The sequence below is a fragment of the Harpia harpyja genome, chromosome 6, assembly GCF_026419915.1.
Source record: "Harpia harpyja isolate bHarHar1 chromosome 6, bHarHar1 primary haplotype, whole genome shotgun sequence".
Taxonomy (NCBI): Eukaryota; Metazoa; Chordata; class Aves; order Accipitriformes; family Accipitridae; genus Harpia; species Harpia harpyja.
Genome location: NC_068945.1, coordinates 22,664,662 through 22,680,391, shown reverse-complemented (window position 1 = coordinate 22,680,391; position 15,730 = coordinate 22,664,662). Strand labels below are relative to the sequence as shown.

Below are 15,730 nucleotides of genomic sequence, written 5' to 3'. Positions count from 1 at the left end.
CGCCTGTCCTTGCTAAGGAGAGGTACGCTCCATGGGAATCGAGATAATGTACCCCATTAAATCAGGCAGTAGTTGAGAATGAGGATCAGTTAGAGTATCCTGATTTTCAACCAGCTTGAAATAATTAATTCCAGACTCTTTTTCCCTCTTGTGTAACTGGAGAACAAATTTTGACGCTCAGAGCAAACCAACTTTGTTCTGACACCACAACAGGTTCTGCTGTGGGTAGTGGGCAAACAATGCTTGGAATTTCCTGAGCAGACTGACCTCTCCGCAAAATCGCTTTCAGATCTTTTCCCCGAAAATGTGCATTTCGTTGAAAGATGTATTTTTAAAAAAAAGGACCTAAATGTTTGAGTGTTTTTGAGATCTTGTGCCTTTTGGAATTTCGTGCCGTTACTGATCCATTGCATTGACGAAGCATAACCAGTCACAGAGTGGCTTACCAAGATAAGAACTGGTTTTTCTTCCTGCAAGACCAGCACGAAATTAGAAAATAGGCAGTATATAGATTCCATGCATTTAGGTTTTTTTTAAAAACATGTTTCAAGTATTATGCACCACAGGTGAAAAGTTCTAGCTCTTTCCTTGGTAATATAACCATACAAAAGAAAAGGAATGCACCTGCAACATTGCCTCTTGAAAAAATTGTTACAAAAATGTGTATTTGTCTTCATAAAAATGGATACTAATATCCGCACTGGGGCTTAATTAGCAATCATACTCAATTAAGCTCGGAACTGTGAGGTTGCATGTCAGTGCCTGAAGCAAGGAGGTGATGAACCTATTATTTGACCAATATCAAATAATGGTGTTTAAAAACTAAAAGTTTGCTTTGCCCATTAACCACATGATAGGTATACTATGTTTATATGGCTATACAGTATTTATCTTACAAAACATGTGTGTTACTTGTTAGCGAAGTGATAATGACTCTTAAATCACATTTCTCTTTCCACAAAACCAGCAAGACCTCTTACATGCAACTCTCATGTTGCTAATAAAACACCCCACAGGCAGTCATGAGAACAGTCCTGGTAAGTTGTATTAGTATGATAAAAAGTCAAACTGCAGATCCTAATTAGGGATGAGAAGATTAAAAAACCAAAGACCTGGTGGATTTGAATTGGTTCAGGTAATTCTTTCACTGCGTACTTTTATGTTCAGCCTTTCCTGTTTGCTTTAGTTGCTTAAATACTATCCTCACCATCATAGCTCATGAGCCCATTGTGAACTTTTTATGTCATTAATACTGCATATTGGGTTTTCCTCTTTCAGAGTAAGTGGCAGATGAGATAAAGGATCTAGTTCCTTTTCCAGTTCTCTCTGGTCAGTTGCCATTGATTTCCATGGCATATAGAATTTCTGTGATAAATTTAAAAAAATGACGAATTAACTATCTTGTCTTAACCTGTTAAAAGACTAAACTGGGTTTAAGATCTGAAATAGCTAGAGGCATAACTATTATAACACCAGATTTTCAAGGCAAACCAGAGAAACACATGCCCAAGTTTTTCTCCATCACAGCATTTAAGTTGAATAAAACACCATTGAATATTTGTGTGCACATATTGAAACAGAAAGCTACAAAGAATTAATACCAATGTCTATGGTTTGAAAGCATGACATATGATTTTTCATATCAGGATGCTTATGAAATCAAATTAAGATGCACCCAAAGAGGTAAAAATTTCTCCCTTGCAGTTTTTTATTCTTGCACCAGACTCAATTTTCTGAACTGCTCATCCCTGTGTAGGAAATGGTTCCCTCTACCCTTCATGCAAACACAAAAGAAATAGCAAGTAAACTAAATGTTATTGGCCTCTTTAGGTTGCGGCTCACTTTTTTCCCAGTGCACTCAAATCTGAGGTTTCTTTTCTGCACAGTTAAAGGTACAATTAACTGAACACTTGCATATTATACTATGAGAATAATAGTTAGAAACATTGAAAAAAAAGAAAGGTCAGAAAATTCTTAAGAAGTTATTAATGCTACACCTGACTCTTTCTGTGTGAGAACCTAATGGTTTGCAATCCACACCTGCTCACTGCATCACTTGGTTCTCACCTACGTTTCAGGAGACCACTAAAGTCAAGTTCTCCTGCATCGTCTTGTCCATCACCGCTGTTATTAATAGAAAAAAATCAAATCTTTGTTTAATACAGGAAGACTTAGACAACACACATTGCAAACGCTCTACATGTCTCATATACTCAACACTGTCCAGACACACAAATAATGGTATAAAATCAACACAAACTTGTATTCTTTTTCACATGAAATTATGTTTTCTTAGGCACTTGTGAAAAATAACACAAAGGTTTGTATTGCTTGTTATTACACTTTGGTGACAAATTTTTGTAACTGCATACATAAATTTGCCAAGATTTGTGTTAGATTTCAGTAACACAAATAAATGTGAGCTAGTCAACACAATGAGCTTTGTTTTTTATTTCCATAGTGTATGTGTATAAAAACAAAGGGCTTGTGCTGATCTTTTGCTGTGAATGTGAAACAAAGATTCGCATTGCTGGGTGGTGCTTTTAACAATGCATAGCTGTGTCAAATACTGATTGCAAAGCATTACATTTAACATTTAACCTTTCTCTAAATGAAGGGAGAAATCAGTTAAAAAAAGAAGAAACAGTACATTGTACATTTTTACAGATAGAATCACAGTCTTGTGAAGGTGCATTTCTTTCTATAATGTGACCTTAAGCAGTAATACCTTATAATAAAGCACATACATACAGGCAAAAGAAATGCCCTTAGTAATTGTAAAGAGGGCAAAATCCTGCAAATGTTAAATCAAATGATGCCAATATTTCATCCCAGATTTTGCATGCAAGATATTACTTAGAAAATCAGACAATATTCAGATGTCCTCATCTGCTTGGGCAGAATAGTTATTGCAGTTTTTTTAAAATGTGCTCAAGAAAGGAGTGCACCTTGAGTGTAATATCTTTTGTATTTACTCTTTAAATCAAATCCCGCTAAATAAAAGCAGTCACTTCTGAATCACAGCTTTGCTTGTATCTGTAAAATAACAAAAAAATTCATTTTCTGTCTGTAAAACAATTTCATTCTGAATATTTCTGTCCTTGTAAGACAATTTTCTCCATAAAATGTAAAGATGACGCCTATACTCGTTTGAATTGCTATTTTATCACAAAGGTAACAAAACTTAAGACACAATGCTTTATCTTATGTCCTCTGCAATATATTGTTTGTAGTTTTTCTGTAATGATGGCCTTATGACACACTTTTTTGCTGTAAGGTAACATAAGGCCAGATCCCATCTTCTTGAAATCAGTGTGAATTTTCTCTCTGCTTTTAATCAGTACAGGATTGGGACCAGGAACTTTCATACTGTAGCTGACAACTTTCAGGAAACATGAGGTAGAATATTTTAGTGAATGAAAATACGATTTTAAAAACCTCTAAAGAAACATATATTTAATTGCCTTAAATATTCCATTTTCCCTTAAAGCAATGACATTGTAATTTCACGGTAGAGTATTTAATATCATATGTACTATGTGTTGTAACTATTTCATTCTACCCACTACCAACTACCCTAAACCCCACTTCTTTAATCTTTATTTACAAAAACATTTTTTTAAAGTACTTGATACAATTGTCTGCCAAGACTGATGCAAGTTCTGTGCATGCTACCAGCATCCATCCATTACTGAGGAGCTTCACAGGATCACTGTTTGAAGTTACCTTCTTTTGAAAGCAGATCTGATGTCAATGGATGGAGCAGCTTGGGAAGATTCTATGAAATAACAGTAATACAGGAATTAAAAACATAATTTGAAATTAATGTAATTTATGTAATCAGTGTAATTTGGCATATGAAATTTGTTCAGTTTCCTGATAAAAGTGACCACAGTTTGTGTGTCTCCTTTGGCATTAAGTTCTGATAAATGCAAAGCTGCTCAGTGCTAAGCTAAGTTTAATTAATGCATTTCTCTAAAATACTTTCTGCAGTTCTGCATAGGAGATCTGTCTCTGTGCTGTTTCTCTCTGATCCCCTTCCTGCCTATACACAGGCTCTGGCCTTTTTGTCTTCCCACTCCCTATGCTTTCTCTCCTGCTTGCATCTTGCACTTTCCCAGTATGCTCAGCATCAGAGGAAAGAGACAGTCTTCTCTACAGCTACAGACTCACATTGATTCTTAGTGCCAGGAAGAATCCCCCTCGTGTGAATTACCTATTTGTGCCAGCCTGAATCAGATTAAACAATTCTGATCCACAGCCAGTGAATGGGTGCAGCCAGGCTGGCCCCCGCCTCGCTGACCTCTGAATACATACACCGACCCGAGCCCCTCCGGCTGGCAGTGAGCCGACAAATGTCCCCTTAACCATGACCGGCTTCCCCTGACTGGTGAAGGAACAGCCCGGTCTAGGCCGTTTGGTATGTGTGCTTTATGAGGGTGAACAACTATTTTGTGCACTGGCTGGCGGCGCTGGCGTTTCGGAAGAGGTTCGTCTTTCTCGGTCTGATCGTGCAGGTATGTGTGTGCTGTTGTGCTGGCAGAACTGCTCTTGAAGGAAAAGATAAGCCTGTGGGTTAATGTTTGCCAGAGTAAGGCCTTTTATAACACAGAAGTAGACAAAGGCATGACTCTCCAGTGCTCTCCACATTGTGCTATGCTTTATTTTGATGAAGAGTGGAAGAAACAGCTTTCTGGAATATGACCATACCATGCCGATGAGGGTGCAAAGCACTGGCGAGCCGTGACCACTCCATGTCCCTCTGCTCGGACGCTGCCAGAGGAAGCCTCACTCTCTGGATAGCCCTAAGCCTAGCTCTCTGTCTTGTGTGCCAGAGCCTGATTTTAATTCAATACCAGTTTTATCTGTCAGCTTTGCTAATTTTTGGATAAATATCTCGCATGCTATCTGTCCCAATGTTCATTTAAACAATAAATTACAGACACTTAAGAAAATTCTCTGAGCTCTATGCTAAAAATGTTCACTTTAAGCATTACTTCATTTAAAGGTTCTGAACAAAATTAGGTGGCATTTCAGGTTAAAGAAAAAAGAAATCTTTATAAAGCTTTACAGACACAAGTGGAATCTTACCAGTGACTTCAAGGTCAAAAGAGCAACTATCAAACTTGTCCTTATAAGATACTTCACAGCGATAGTTCCCTGCATAGTTTTCCTTAGCTTGAATGATATGCATCTCAAATGTGTGAATCTAAAAATAAAACATAATTGTTCATTAATGTAGGGGATACATTTGCACAAAGCAGAAGTTAAAAGATTAGTCTTTCAGGCCTAAACCAGGAGCAAGGAATAACTCAGATAAAGGGCTCTGGAAAGAAACTGGAACCCAGAAACAGCAACAGAAAACTTTGATTTTGCCACCACTACTTGTCCTGCGCTGGGAGAGCAGAAAAGCCTGCTTCTGTGCAGGGTCAGAGATCATCACTGAAATCTGCGTGGGGAAGCCTGGGTTAGAATGCACTGCTCTTGAATTTCTACCTGTTGTCTTAAACTGATCTTTAAGCTCTCTTTGGAGCTTTGCCACCGTAAGAAGGAAAAGCAAAGACACACCTTAGTGTGACGCTCAAAGGACTCTTTCAGCTGCAGGTGCTTCCCCGCTTTACTGGCCAGGTCCATCCATTTTCCTTTAAACCACTTAACATTTGGCTTTCGGAGAAGATCTTTGGCTTCTACTTTGGCTATAAATGTAATATTCCCACCTTTTAAAAAGAGAAAAGAATAATGCAGGCATTAAGGAACATGTGGTTAGTCAGTAACGTCTGTACAAGTTTCTTTTATTACTGCTCCTTCCAGTCTCCATGTGCTAGCTCTACCACAACAGTAAGAATCAGATGGAGTCACACAGGCTATGAAAGTACTGCAGTGTTACAGAGATTAATGATTCTGGGTCTGGAAGCCTTCTGCCCATGTCAATGTGGAGCTTGAGACACTGAGAAGCAGGATAAATTACTTGAGGCAAAACTCCGTGTTGTCATGGGCAAAGTGTTCCCAATATTTGAATTTCCTTGCTTAAAACAAGCACAGGTGTTCCTAGTCTACCGGGCAGTTGTAACACGAATAAACTCCAGTCTGGAAAAGAAAGCCTGGAGCTCTTCATGCATTTCTATCCTGAATTCTTTAAGCTGAGAAGGGAGGGGAAAGAGTCTTCTCTAAACAGTAATTTGGGAACAGCAAAAGTTAGCCCAATTTTCAGAACACCACTGCCCAGCCCCTGCTGAGTTTCCATCCTAACATTCCTGGGCTCCAGAGGAGAATACAGTTAACTCCTTATATTTATTTTCCAAATAATTCCTCCCCAAATGCTCTTTTTCTACTCAGAAACTGAGAAAAATAATAGGCATGCATAAAATCAAAACCCCTATCTGACCACGTCTTAGTGTACCCAAGCACATAACAGAGATATTAAGTAGCCTGTCCTGAACTTCTCACCATTGCTGCCACCCTGCTTCGGGTACAACCTTACCGGAATCGTATGGCTCAGGAGTGCAGGTGGGAAGTGAAATTCCTGACCATCCCCATTTACTGTGCTTTGGTTCACAACACAGAAAGTCCTCACAGTGCTTGAACTGGATTCCTCCGGGGTGAAATTAAAACCAAAGATGTGCTCTGAGAGTTTACCAGCTGTGCTCCAACTGCTAATAGGTATATAGACCACTGGACTAAACCAGACCTAGTCCAAAGCAAGTCCCCCAGAGTGGTTACAGTGGGGGTGACCCTACCAGCTTCCCTACAGAGCTGCTCCTATTAGTCTGCTTGCTAATTTACACACAACTGTAGGGTACAAAAGTTGACCTGGCAATCTCTGAGGTATGCTGCAGGCCTTTGGGTAGACCTTCCTGACATATCAATAACAGTACGGCCAACAGCATCACAGTAACCAGGTCTCTTCTCCAGAAACTATACCTCTTACTCCCTGTGCTCAGTAAACTATTAGATTTTGAGCTTGTCTTGAATTAAACAGTTGGGGTTTGCTCCTCTTCGTACAGTCCTTCTTGCCTTCAAAGAGTGGAGTTCACATCCACCTAAAATCCGTGGAAGTACTTGCAGCTGAGAGCAGAAGCCGCGTGTCACAGGAACTGCACATCCTTTCTGCCTCAGTCTCTGTGTCTCTGGGAGTCGCTTTTGATTTTGTTTCTAAGCACTTACCAACGCTCACTGAACCGCTCTGAGGTTTTTCGATGAATAAAGTGGATCTTTGGGAGTCATCGTGTTTTTCCGTCTCTTCTGGAGCTCCTTCTCCAATAGACCATACTGAGATGCAGATAGAGAGAGAAATGTCAATCATCTGAGTGTGTTTTACTCCCTCCAAAATACACTTACCTGAACTTACTAAACTCTCTAACCCTATTACCTCTCTCTTCAGATGTCCTGAAAGGTATGTAAGTTTTTGTTCACACTGACATCCATTGCTTGGCTGTCACATTGTGTACAGTTCCTGCAAGAACGCTACCTCTGGTGACAGAAAATGAAACTATCAAGGAGGAAGAGAGGGGAACCTGATCAGCCAAGACGGGTACTGAGCAACTCAAATGGCATCAGCATTCAACCATGAGTGCTTTACAGAGGCAATGCACAAAGGTCAGCTCTTTGTTTTTCAGAAGAGATGGAGGTTCTGAAAACACAAACAGCTATAAGCACAAACAAAACACGTATGATGCATAGTTTCAGTGGGTCTCTCTCAAGCCCAAACTCAGTCAATTGTACAAGCTAGTTTTTCCTCCTTGTCCAAAAAATAGGGCAGGGATGAAGCTTACTTTTGAACTTTGTTCTTTTCTACCATGATAGAAGCAGAGAGTTTGGGGATCAGTCAGTACCATGTCCTGCCATGGGCTTTGGCTGATATTTTACAGAAAAATAGTTTGTCAGATGGAAATGATTGTGTCATATGTTCAGACACAGTGCCTTCTCTTCTGGAAATTGGGATTTTGGAACCGAAAAGGAGCAACGGTACTGAGAGAAGCAGCAAGCGAGCGGTCTCCCCAGGGCAGAGAACTGTACCAGCACAGCTGTGCGTTTCTGGCCTTTCTGCTCATCCAAACAGCCCTGGCTTTGTGCTACGCAGTTACATCTCAGGCAAATACACGCAAAACCATGGTCAAAGCTGATTCCTAACAGAAAAGGCAGGGAAAGCAAGGCAGTGAACATCTGTCCGTTACTTGCTCCCTTTCTGCAGAGAGGCAAAACCTGTGTCTCATATTCCAGGTGAGAACTTGTGGAGTCCAAATGCCAAATCTCCTTTTTTTGAGGAGTTATTGCTAGTGCACAGGGGAAACAGAGTAAAGCCAGTGCTGCTGTGGTAGTACTGAAGAGCAGAGCAAATGTAGAAATGTACAGCTATAATTAACAAAGCCATCTGTCTCTCAAATCAGAGCTGCAGCTCCCTTGTTCCCCTTGAACTTTTCGTTGTTTCAGAAGCAAAGGTAGCTTTTTATAGTTTATCCAATACTCTTTTGGTTTTGGTTTCATAACTAGCATAAATGAGGAACCAGTCACACAACTCTTCTCACTTAGTCAAACCCTGGTCTTGAAATTAAAAGTTCCTTTCCCTGCTCAGTATTTTCTGTAGAAACTCATTTGCCACAAGTCAGAATTGTCTTCCTACTATGTAGGGATTACTGCTATGGTAACCTTTTTAACTCATGAAAATTTCCATCACTCAGGAATGGACCACAACTCATGACAACCATGGGAAAATGCTACCAAACTGTTTTTATTATCCTAAAGCCTAATAGGAATTTTAAAAAGGTACAGAAATGCTAGGTAGCTTTGCTATAAAATCTTTGCCTTTCAGTCTTTCAGTGAATTATGGGTGGTGTGCCTAACACCTCTGTATATGTCTGCTTGTACAATATTTCTTACATGTATATACACACATGTATATACACATATATGACAACATATACATAGACATACATGAACACAAATATATATAGATACACATCTATATATACTCTCTCTATAATCTAGGTGTTTAGATTATGCCAGTATAACGTGCTAGTATATGGAAACAATGTAAGAACAAGTGATGGTTACTGGTGTGAACAGAATGATGTGACAATGCTTGGTACGGGACCTGGTCACGTGCAGTAACAAACCTAACACGTCACAGGGTGAAATGGAAAAAGGATATTAATAAATGGAAGAAGCTTACATAGAGTCATTAATTCGGTACCACATAAAATAACACCTAAATATTATCGTCACCTTTAGATATTAACGTTTTCCTATTTATTAAACAAACTGAACAAAACGTGGGCTTGAGGTTGGCTCAGGGGGCTGGCATAGGCAGCTATGCCAGGTCAATAACCATGGTTGAAGTACCTGCTGCTCATTTTGTTCCAGAGGCTGCAAATCCTGAAACCACAAAAGTGGGTGTAGTATGCGTTACCTGCCAGGGTAGGAAGAAAGAGGTTATGACTTTGCTAAGTTTGCCCCACCGTCCTTTGAGCTGTGTGAAGAAGCTGTTCTCCTACAATCTCCTGGGGCTTGTGTGTGGCATTCAGGTAAGCCACTGTCACCCTGTAGGCTGAGGAGGAAGGGAATAGCTGCATATCTATCTATATAGAAATGGATATAGATAGATAGGTATGTATGTATGTGTAAAATACTGGTACATGTCCTGTCCTGTGCAGCAGAGCCTTCTCTCACTCCTGGTTTAGCTGCTAGAAGCCTATTTGCTCCGATACCTAAAAGTATTTCAACAGCTACAGTTTGATACTGTATAAACAATGAAAATAAAATTAAATATTGTATCTAAGAAATCAAGTATTAATAATAACTGTATTATGTAAATTTTGGAGTGTTTCATCATGTTTTTCAGGAGGTCTCACCTGAATCTTTTCTTTCCGCTGGCTTAGACATCCCATCTGAAAGGGAAGAGCAATTTAGATGACACCAGCTCAGAGATCACAGCTTCACTGACCTCAGATCACTGGGATTTTAAGAACACTGATTCTTCATGCAAGCAGATTAGACTAGATATTTAGAACCATACCCATGAGGACCTACTGGAATACCAGAACAAGGAAGTGAACAGCTGAGAAAAAAACCTCAGAAATCTTTCCCCCTATTCTCTAGAAAATCTAAATTAGTTTAGTTTAATTCCCATTCAAGATTTCCCTTTTTCGTAGTTCATATTTAGAAGGGTTCCATGAAGCTGATGTTTTCTTCATGATTTCTGTAGTTCCAGATAACAGATGAATTTATGTTGTTCAATATTTATCTGAGGGGTCAGTACTTTGAATTATTAAATAGTCTGTTTATTTATCTAGGTTGAGCAGAAAAATGATAAATAGTTAAAGTTAAATTTTAGGGTTTTGTGATTCACAATGTCATTTATATATTTAGCTTTTACCAATGAGATCCTGTAGTACTGTAAATAAATGTACTGCTACTGACTTTACAGATAGCATTCAGCCCAAAGTTAATAATGCAAATTCTTTTGGGAGAAATCAAGACAATGCGATCATTTAGGACAATGAAGATAATCAGGAGCATGTTTTTCATTTGACACCCTGCAAAGCGTTTTCTTGTGTTCAATATCTCTGTTTCATTCACAGTTGATTTTAAAAAACATATTAAGCAAGCAATGGAGAAATTTTGCCCATGTCACATCTATCATGATGGACCCCAGTGCTGTCACTTTTCTGTTACTGCCAACAACCAAAGGCATTTTATCTGCCAGCTTGGCAGCAATGGCTTGGAGCAGTACATTCAAACTACCTTGTAGGTCATATGGCCTAAGGTGAGGTGGTAGACAATTATGTGGATAAACCTGTTTTGAAGTCATAAGGTGTCTGTTTCATTTGTAATTCTGGAATTTGCTCTCAAGGCTAACCTTAAAAATGCACCCCATGTTTGTTGACAGGAAAAAATAAGGGGAGTTGCTTTCAGAGGTGCTAACCGATATTTTACCTTCCAGTGCCAGAAGTTCTATCAAAGACCTCAAGACAGGACTGGAAAGGAACTTATCTGGTATGAAGGTCTCGTACTTCTGAACAGAGATTAATTTAATGTAGGGCACTTCCAAAAACCTTTTCTCTAATTAATATGTTTTGAGTTCAGTCCAATGGTTTCTTCATTAATAGTCAAAAGAAAAATACATACATACATACATACATACACACAAAGTACTATCACAGTCCTAACCTGCTGGTGGAGTACTAACTGAAGTGTCATCTTCATCTGTGAAAAGAAATACAAATAAAAAAGTACATAAAGAAACTGAAAGCACAGACGATCATCTGCTTTAAAACAACTATGTGAAAATGTAAAACCTGCAAAAGAAAGGGAAAGAAATCATAATAGTCAGGAGCGTTCACAATGGAAGCTTCAAACTGATGAAGAAAGCTTTGCGTAATTCAGTAGCTGAAATGGTAAACCTTAATCTTTCAAGCAAGTAAAAGAAAAATGAGATGTGGACTGTGATCTATTATTAAATCATGAGTTTATATGAAAGCTGCTGAGTGGTTCTGTTTGTTAGAGATGTAATCCACAGTAAATACAAAAAAGACACAATGATATCAAGGTCAATCACATATCTGACCTGAGGAAGATGCCATTTCTCTGATGTCCATGTCTGCAATTAAAATATGCACCATATACGCATTGAGCATCGTTAAATCAAGATATGCAACACTTAAAAATAGTCCCCTGTATTTATACTTTGTAATTTCTGTATCAGAATGTTAATTTAAAATGTAGGTATAAACAACTAATTTTTTCCCATATTACAGGAGAATAATTTAAAACAAGGACAGAACTATTATCAGCACACTGGATTTTCCTTTTAATCACACTAAAAGTTGACCATCATCAGGTATTAGATCACTACAAGAGATTGTTACCCAGGTTTTTTAAAATGTTTAATCTCATAGAGTACATTGAGGTATATATTTAAATAAATCAAAAGCCTGGAAAAACATGAAATTTACATTAAAGCTGAAATACTGTAATTGTGATTATTAGAAAACCAGAATAAGGTAAAGACTATCTTTACAAGAGTCTCCTACATCTCTTTGAAATTTAGATGTTGACTAGAAACCTCAGAGATATCACTTTCTGGTAAAAATATACAAAAAAGTCATAGTGTCTTAAAGCCTAATAGTAAAAAAAAAAAAAAAATTAAAATTACTAATGTAGCATTTGAAAGGCTAGAATAAACTAGATGTATTGAGGTTTTAATACATATGTAATGTAAAGATAACATGTCTTTCATACGGTATCAGGAAATCTAGAGAACATTTCAAAGTGGAAGAAAAGACAGTTGAACAATTAGCCCACATTTTTAAAGAGGTTTTTTCTTTTTTTTAGATTTTAAATTTGGGTTTCCAGAATAAAATTTTAATTCTGCAGTTACCATTTGATTTTGACCTTAAAGTTATAATTTGTCTGTATTTTCTCAAGGACAAATGTGATAACTATGACAAAACCACATATAAAATATAGTTGCATTTTTGTAAATACTGGTCATACTAATTTTTTGTGCTTACTTAACCACTGAAGGCTAATTGAAAGTCTGTTAATAGAATTTAACTACTTAGCTATAACAGTTTACTCATTCCTTTTTAATGATTCATCAAAATTCTTTTTAAAAATCCCTTGGGAGGATGATGTCAGTTGTAAGGAGGAGGCCTACACATGAAGGATTAATGTGTTATCTTACAAAAATGTTTTCTTATTCATAGCAAAAAAAAAAATAAAATTAGTGGAAGAGTTCTCACCACCTGCATCATCCAATGGCATAAGCAGATGTTGAAGATGTTGATTTTCAGTGAAAGCGCAGTAATGATAAAGTCATGTCAGATGTTTTAACATATTGTGCTAGCAACTAAATAAATGCAAGGCTAAGTAATTCTACTGCAAATCTTCCTCCATATTTCATGAAAGTATAAAGTGTACTTTCAGCTCTTTTTGTCAATAATGTCACGATTGTGGTTGATGATGGCTTGAAGAGGTACAGAATACGCTCTCTGGCCAGAAAAAAATGATTAAGCTCAATCAGCACAAAATATTTGATGTGATGCACCCTACATGATGATGTATGATAATCACATCATTAAAGGACTACTCTATTTGACTTCTATTTTCTTTAAACATTTGAAAAACTAAACCAACAACAAGTTGTTATTAGTTTTGTGGAGGGATTGCCGGGGTTTCTCCAGGGTAATCTATCATTTTTCAAACAAAATGTTAACATTAAACACAAGCAAATCAAAACAAAACAAACATTTCAGAAGTATCAAAATGAAAGCACAATTGAATAAGCTGTAAATGGAAAGAGTATGAAAACAATACATGCCAGTAGGATTGTTCTGACAAATGGGTAATTATCAATCCATAACTCCTTATATCTCAGGCTTCTAGGGTGAAGTGAACTGACTATTGAATAAACATGAAAAATGGTTCAACAGCTGTAACCAATTTGCTTTCTGTGATGAACAATTGTTTATGTTGGCAATAAATTCTATTTAGAGATAACAAATATCGCAAAAAATACCAGACCTGGCGGTAGAACTATGATCATTAGTTCACTATCCTTATCTTCTGCAAGTAAACTTTTAATGGAATATACTTAGCAATCTGTTGCATAAGAGCTAGGTATGAAGAAGTCACTTCATTCATTTGACAGTAGGTCAGTAGGATGCATTACTCTATAGAGATTTTGTTCTTTGGCTTCTATTCATCTATGGCACATTTTCATTAACAAATAGGATATTTACATTTATTTCCTTGTATCTAAACAATCACATTAACTGAGGACCAGGCCTCTTGGAGTTCCATCAGGAGTAGAGTCTTGTAAGAGGAAAGAACAATCCATACCTCGGAAATAGGTAATGTAAAACTTTTTTATACTCACAGTTACTGTAACTTCAATATTAAAATTTCTGATTGCTGACCCAGCAAGAGTCTAGAAAACTCTGTCATAATGTAAGTGATAACTGCTGATTTATACATGAACTGCTGATATCAAGACTTTTAGACCTTCTACTTTCCCTTGATTTGAAATCTACCACACAAAAGTGGAAGCTGCTATTCTACCATCGGTTGCATTGTTGATAAACTTAATGTTTTGCAGAAGTGGCAAAATCATATTAAGCTGTTGTTTTACTTTTCTATTTTTTAGCTGTTGAAAAGAAGACTTGAAAGCCACATGTCAATGTCAAAAGCCTGGCACAGAACCGAACAGGGGAATTTTGGAATTGACTCCATTGGAGAGCATCTTAAACTTGATTTAATCAGCTAACAGAGCCGGTAAAGTAATTAATCTTTCTTTGTTGTTATTCCCTGCTCTCGCTTACTGACGCCAACGGGAGCTGCCATGAGAGATATGGCAGGCGTACATAGGCAGCGTGGTGAACAGGGGAGCGATGCTGGTTTGCAGGTGACTTCAGAATACCTTAACATTTACCTGTGCTGCTGCACACTGGAGCAAGTGTTGGGGGCTAAGGCAGGAGACAGATCAACACCACGAAGAGTGAACCTTTGTCTTCATGGTACATAAATAAATACGGAGTAGCTCAACCAACTGGCTGAATCATTTTGGTTTATGCTGAAATTACTGAGCGCAGTTTAACCTATCCGAGACTAAGAGTTTAAAATTTAGTTGTCTTCAATTACCCTTCTGATTTTCAAAGAGTATTCAGCAGTCCCATCGAGGGGACTTGGCAATTTGGAAATGCTAAATGAACTACATACATACAGTAATGGAAGTTTTAGTAGAGAGATGAATGGATAAGTGAAACCTGGAAAAATACAAGGATGAACCATATGAACGTTTTAGTAGATGGTTGGATGGAACCTAGAGAAAAAGGTATCAGTAAAACATGCAGAAATTTTAGTAGCGCTCTGAATGGCTGGATTTGACCTAAAAAAGGAATGAGCAAATTGATATTAAAATTCAATTATTATTCCAGCAAGTGGGAACACAATTATAACAATATTCAATCTGTAAGATAATGCTAAAATTAAAAACAAAGGCAGAAGAATTTAAATTGAATGAGTATGGGATAACATAGTAAATCTGGTGAGATTTCTGCTGAGTCACTTTTTTCTCTGAAAATAAAATGGATGATCATATATATCCTGAATTTTTTACAACATTATTTCAGATATTTTGAAACTCAAAATGCTATAAAAGATTATTCTGTGCAAGAAAATTTTATTTTTACTGCTCTGAGCTACTAATTTACAGTGAAATAACCACAAGATAACAAAGAATTTATCATGCTGTCTGCCATTTCTTAACTTTACAGTGAACATAAAGGAACATAAATATGTAATTTCACACAGACAGTAACTACTAAAAAGAAATAGAACAGTAAAACAGACACACAGATAGGTATACTTTATCTTCCTAACTTCTGCTGTTAACTTTGTCTTAGAAATGAGGTGAAAATTATGGACTACGTGGTTTATGTGGCCTACCAAGCTTTCTTTCCTAGACGTCAGGTTGCAGCACAGTCTGACTGTGCTGCAGAGAGGGGCTGTCCCACGTTCCTATGGTGTGCTGTTTCTTAGAAATTATCAGCAAAGAGGTCACAACTGCTAACACACAGGTATAGTAAAATTGCTGTGGAATTCAGATACAAAATCTTTCCCACCTCATTCCCATTCAGGGAACTGCCCAAATCTGTTACTTCAGAAGCTACAGAAACATTTTTATAAATAGCTTTTACGAAAGCTAACTTCTAGCTGGTTCTGTCCCTGTTTC

The 15,730-nt window shown here is 37.6% G+C and overlaps 1 protein-coding gene across 11 annotated transcripts in view; it reads right to left on the bottom strand.

Moving 5' to 3' along the window:
* Positions 1–15,730, bottom strand: part of MYBPC1 (myosin binding protein C1) — an 80,664-nt gene that overhangs the window by 38,760 nt on the left and 26,174 nt on the right. For 6 of the 11 annotated variants that reach the window (XM_052790405.1, XM_052790395.1, XM_052790394.1 and 3 more), the window contains exons 4-11: positions 11,564–11,596; positions 11,167–11,202; positions 9,849–9,884; positions 7,165–7,269; positions 5,569–5,717; positions 5,092–5,209; positions 3,727–3,778; positions 2,068–2,124 (exon numbers count right to left, since the gene is read on the bottom strand). In XM_052790405.1, the coding sequence (XP_052646365.1) occupies positions 2,068–2,124; positions 3,727–3,778; positions 5,092–5,209; positions 5,569–5,717; positions 7,165–7,269; positions 9,849–9,884; positions 11,167–11,202; positions 11,564–11,596 (586 nt within the window). The remainder of the gene's footprint in view (positions 1–2,067; positions 2,125–3,726; positions 3,779–5,091; positions 5,210–5,568; positions 5,718–7,164; positions 7,270–9,848; positions 9,885–11,166; positions 11,203–11,563; positions 11,597–15,730) is intronic. The other 5 variants (XM_052790397.1, XM_052790404.1, XM_052790403.1 and 2 more) reach the window with 3 other exon arrangements.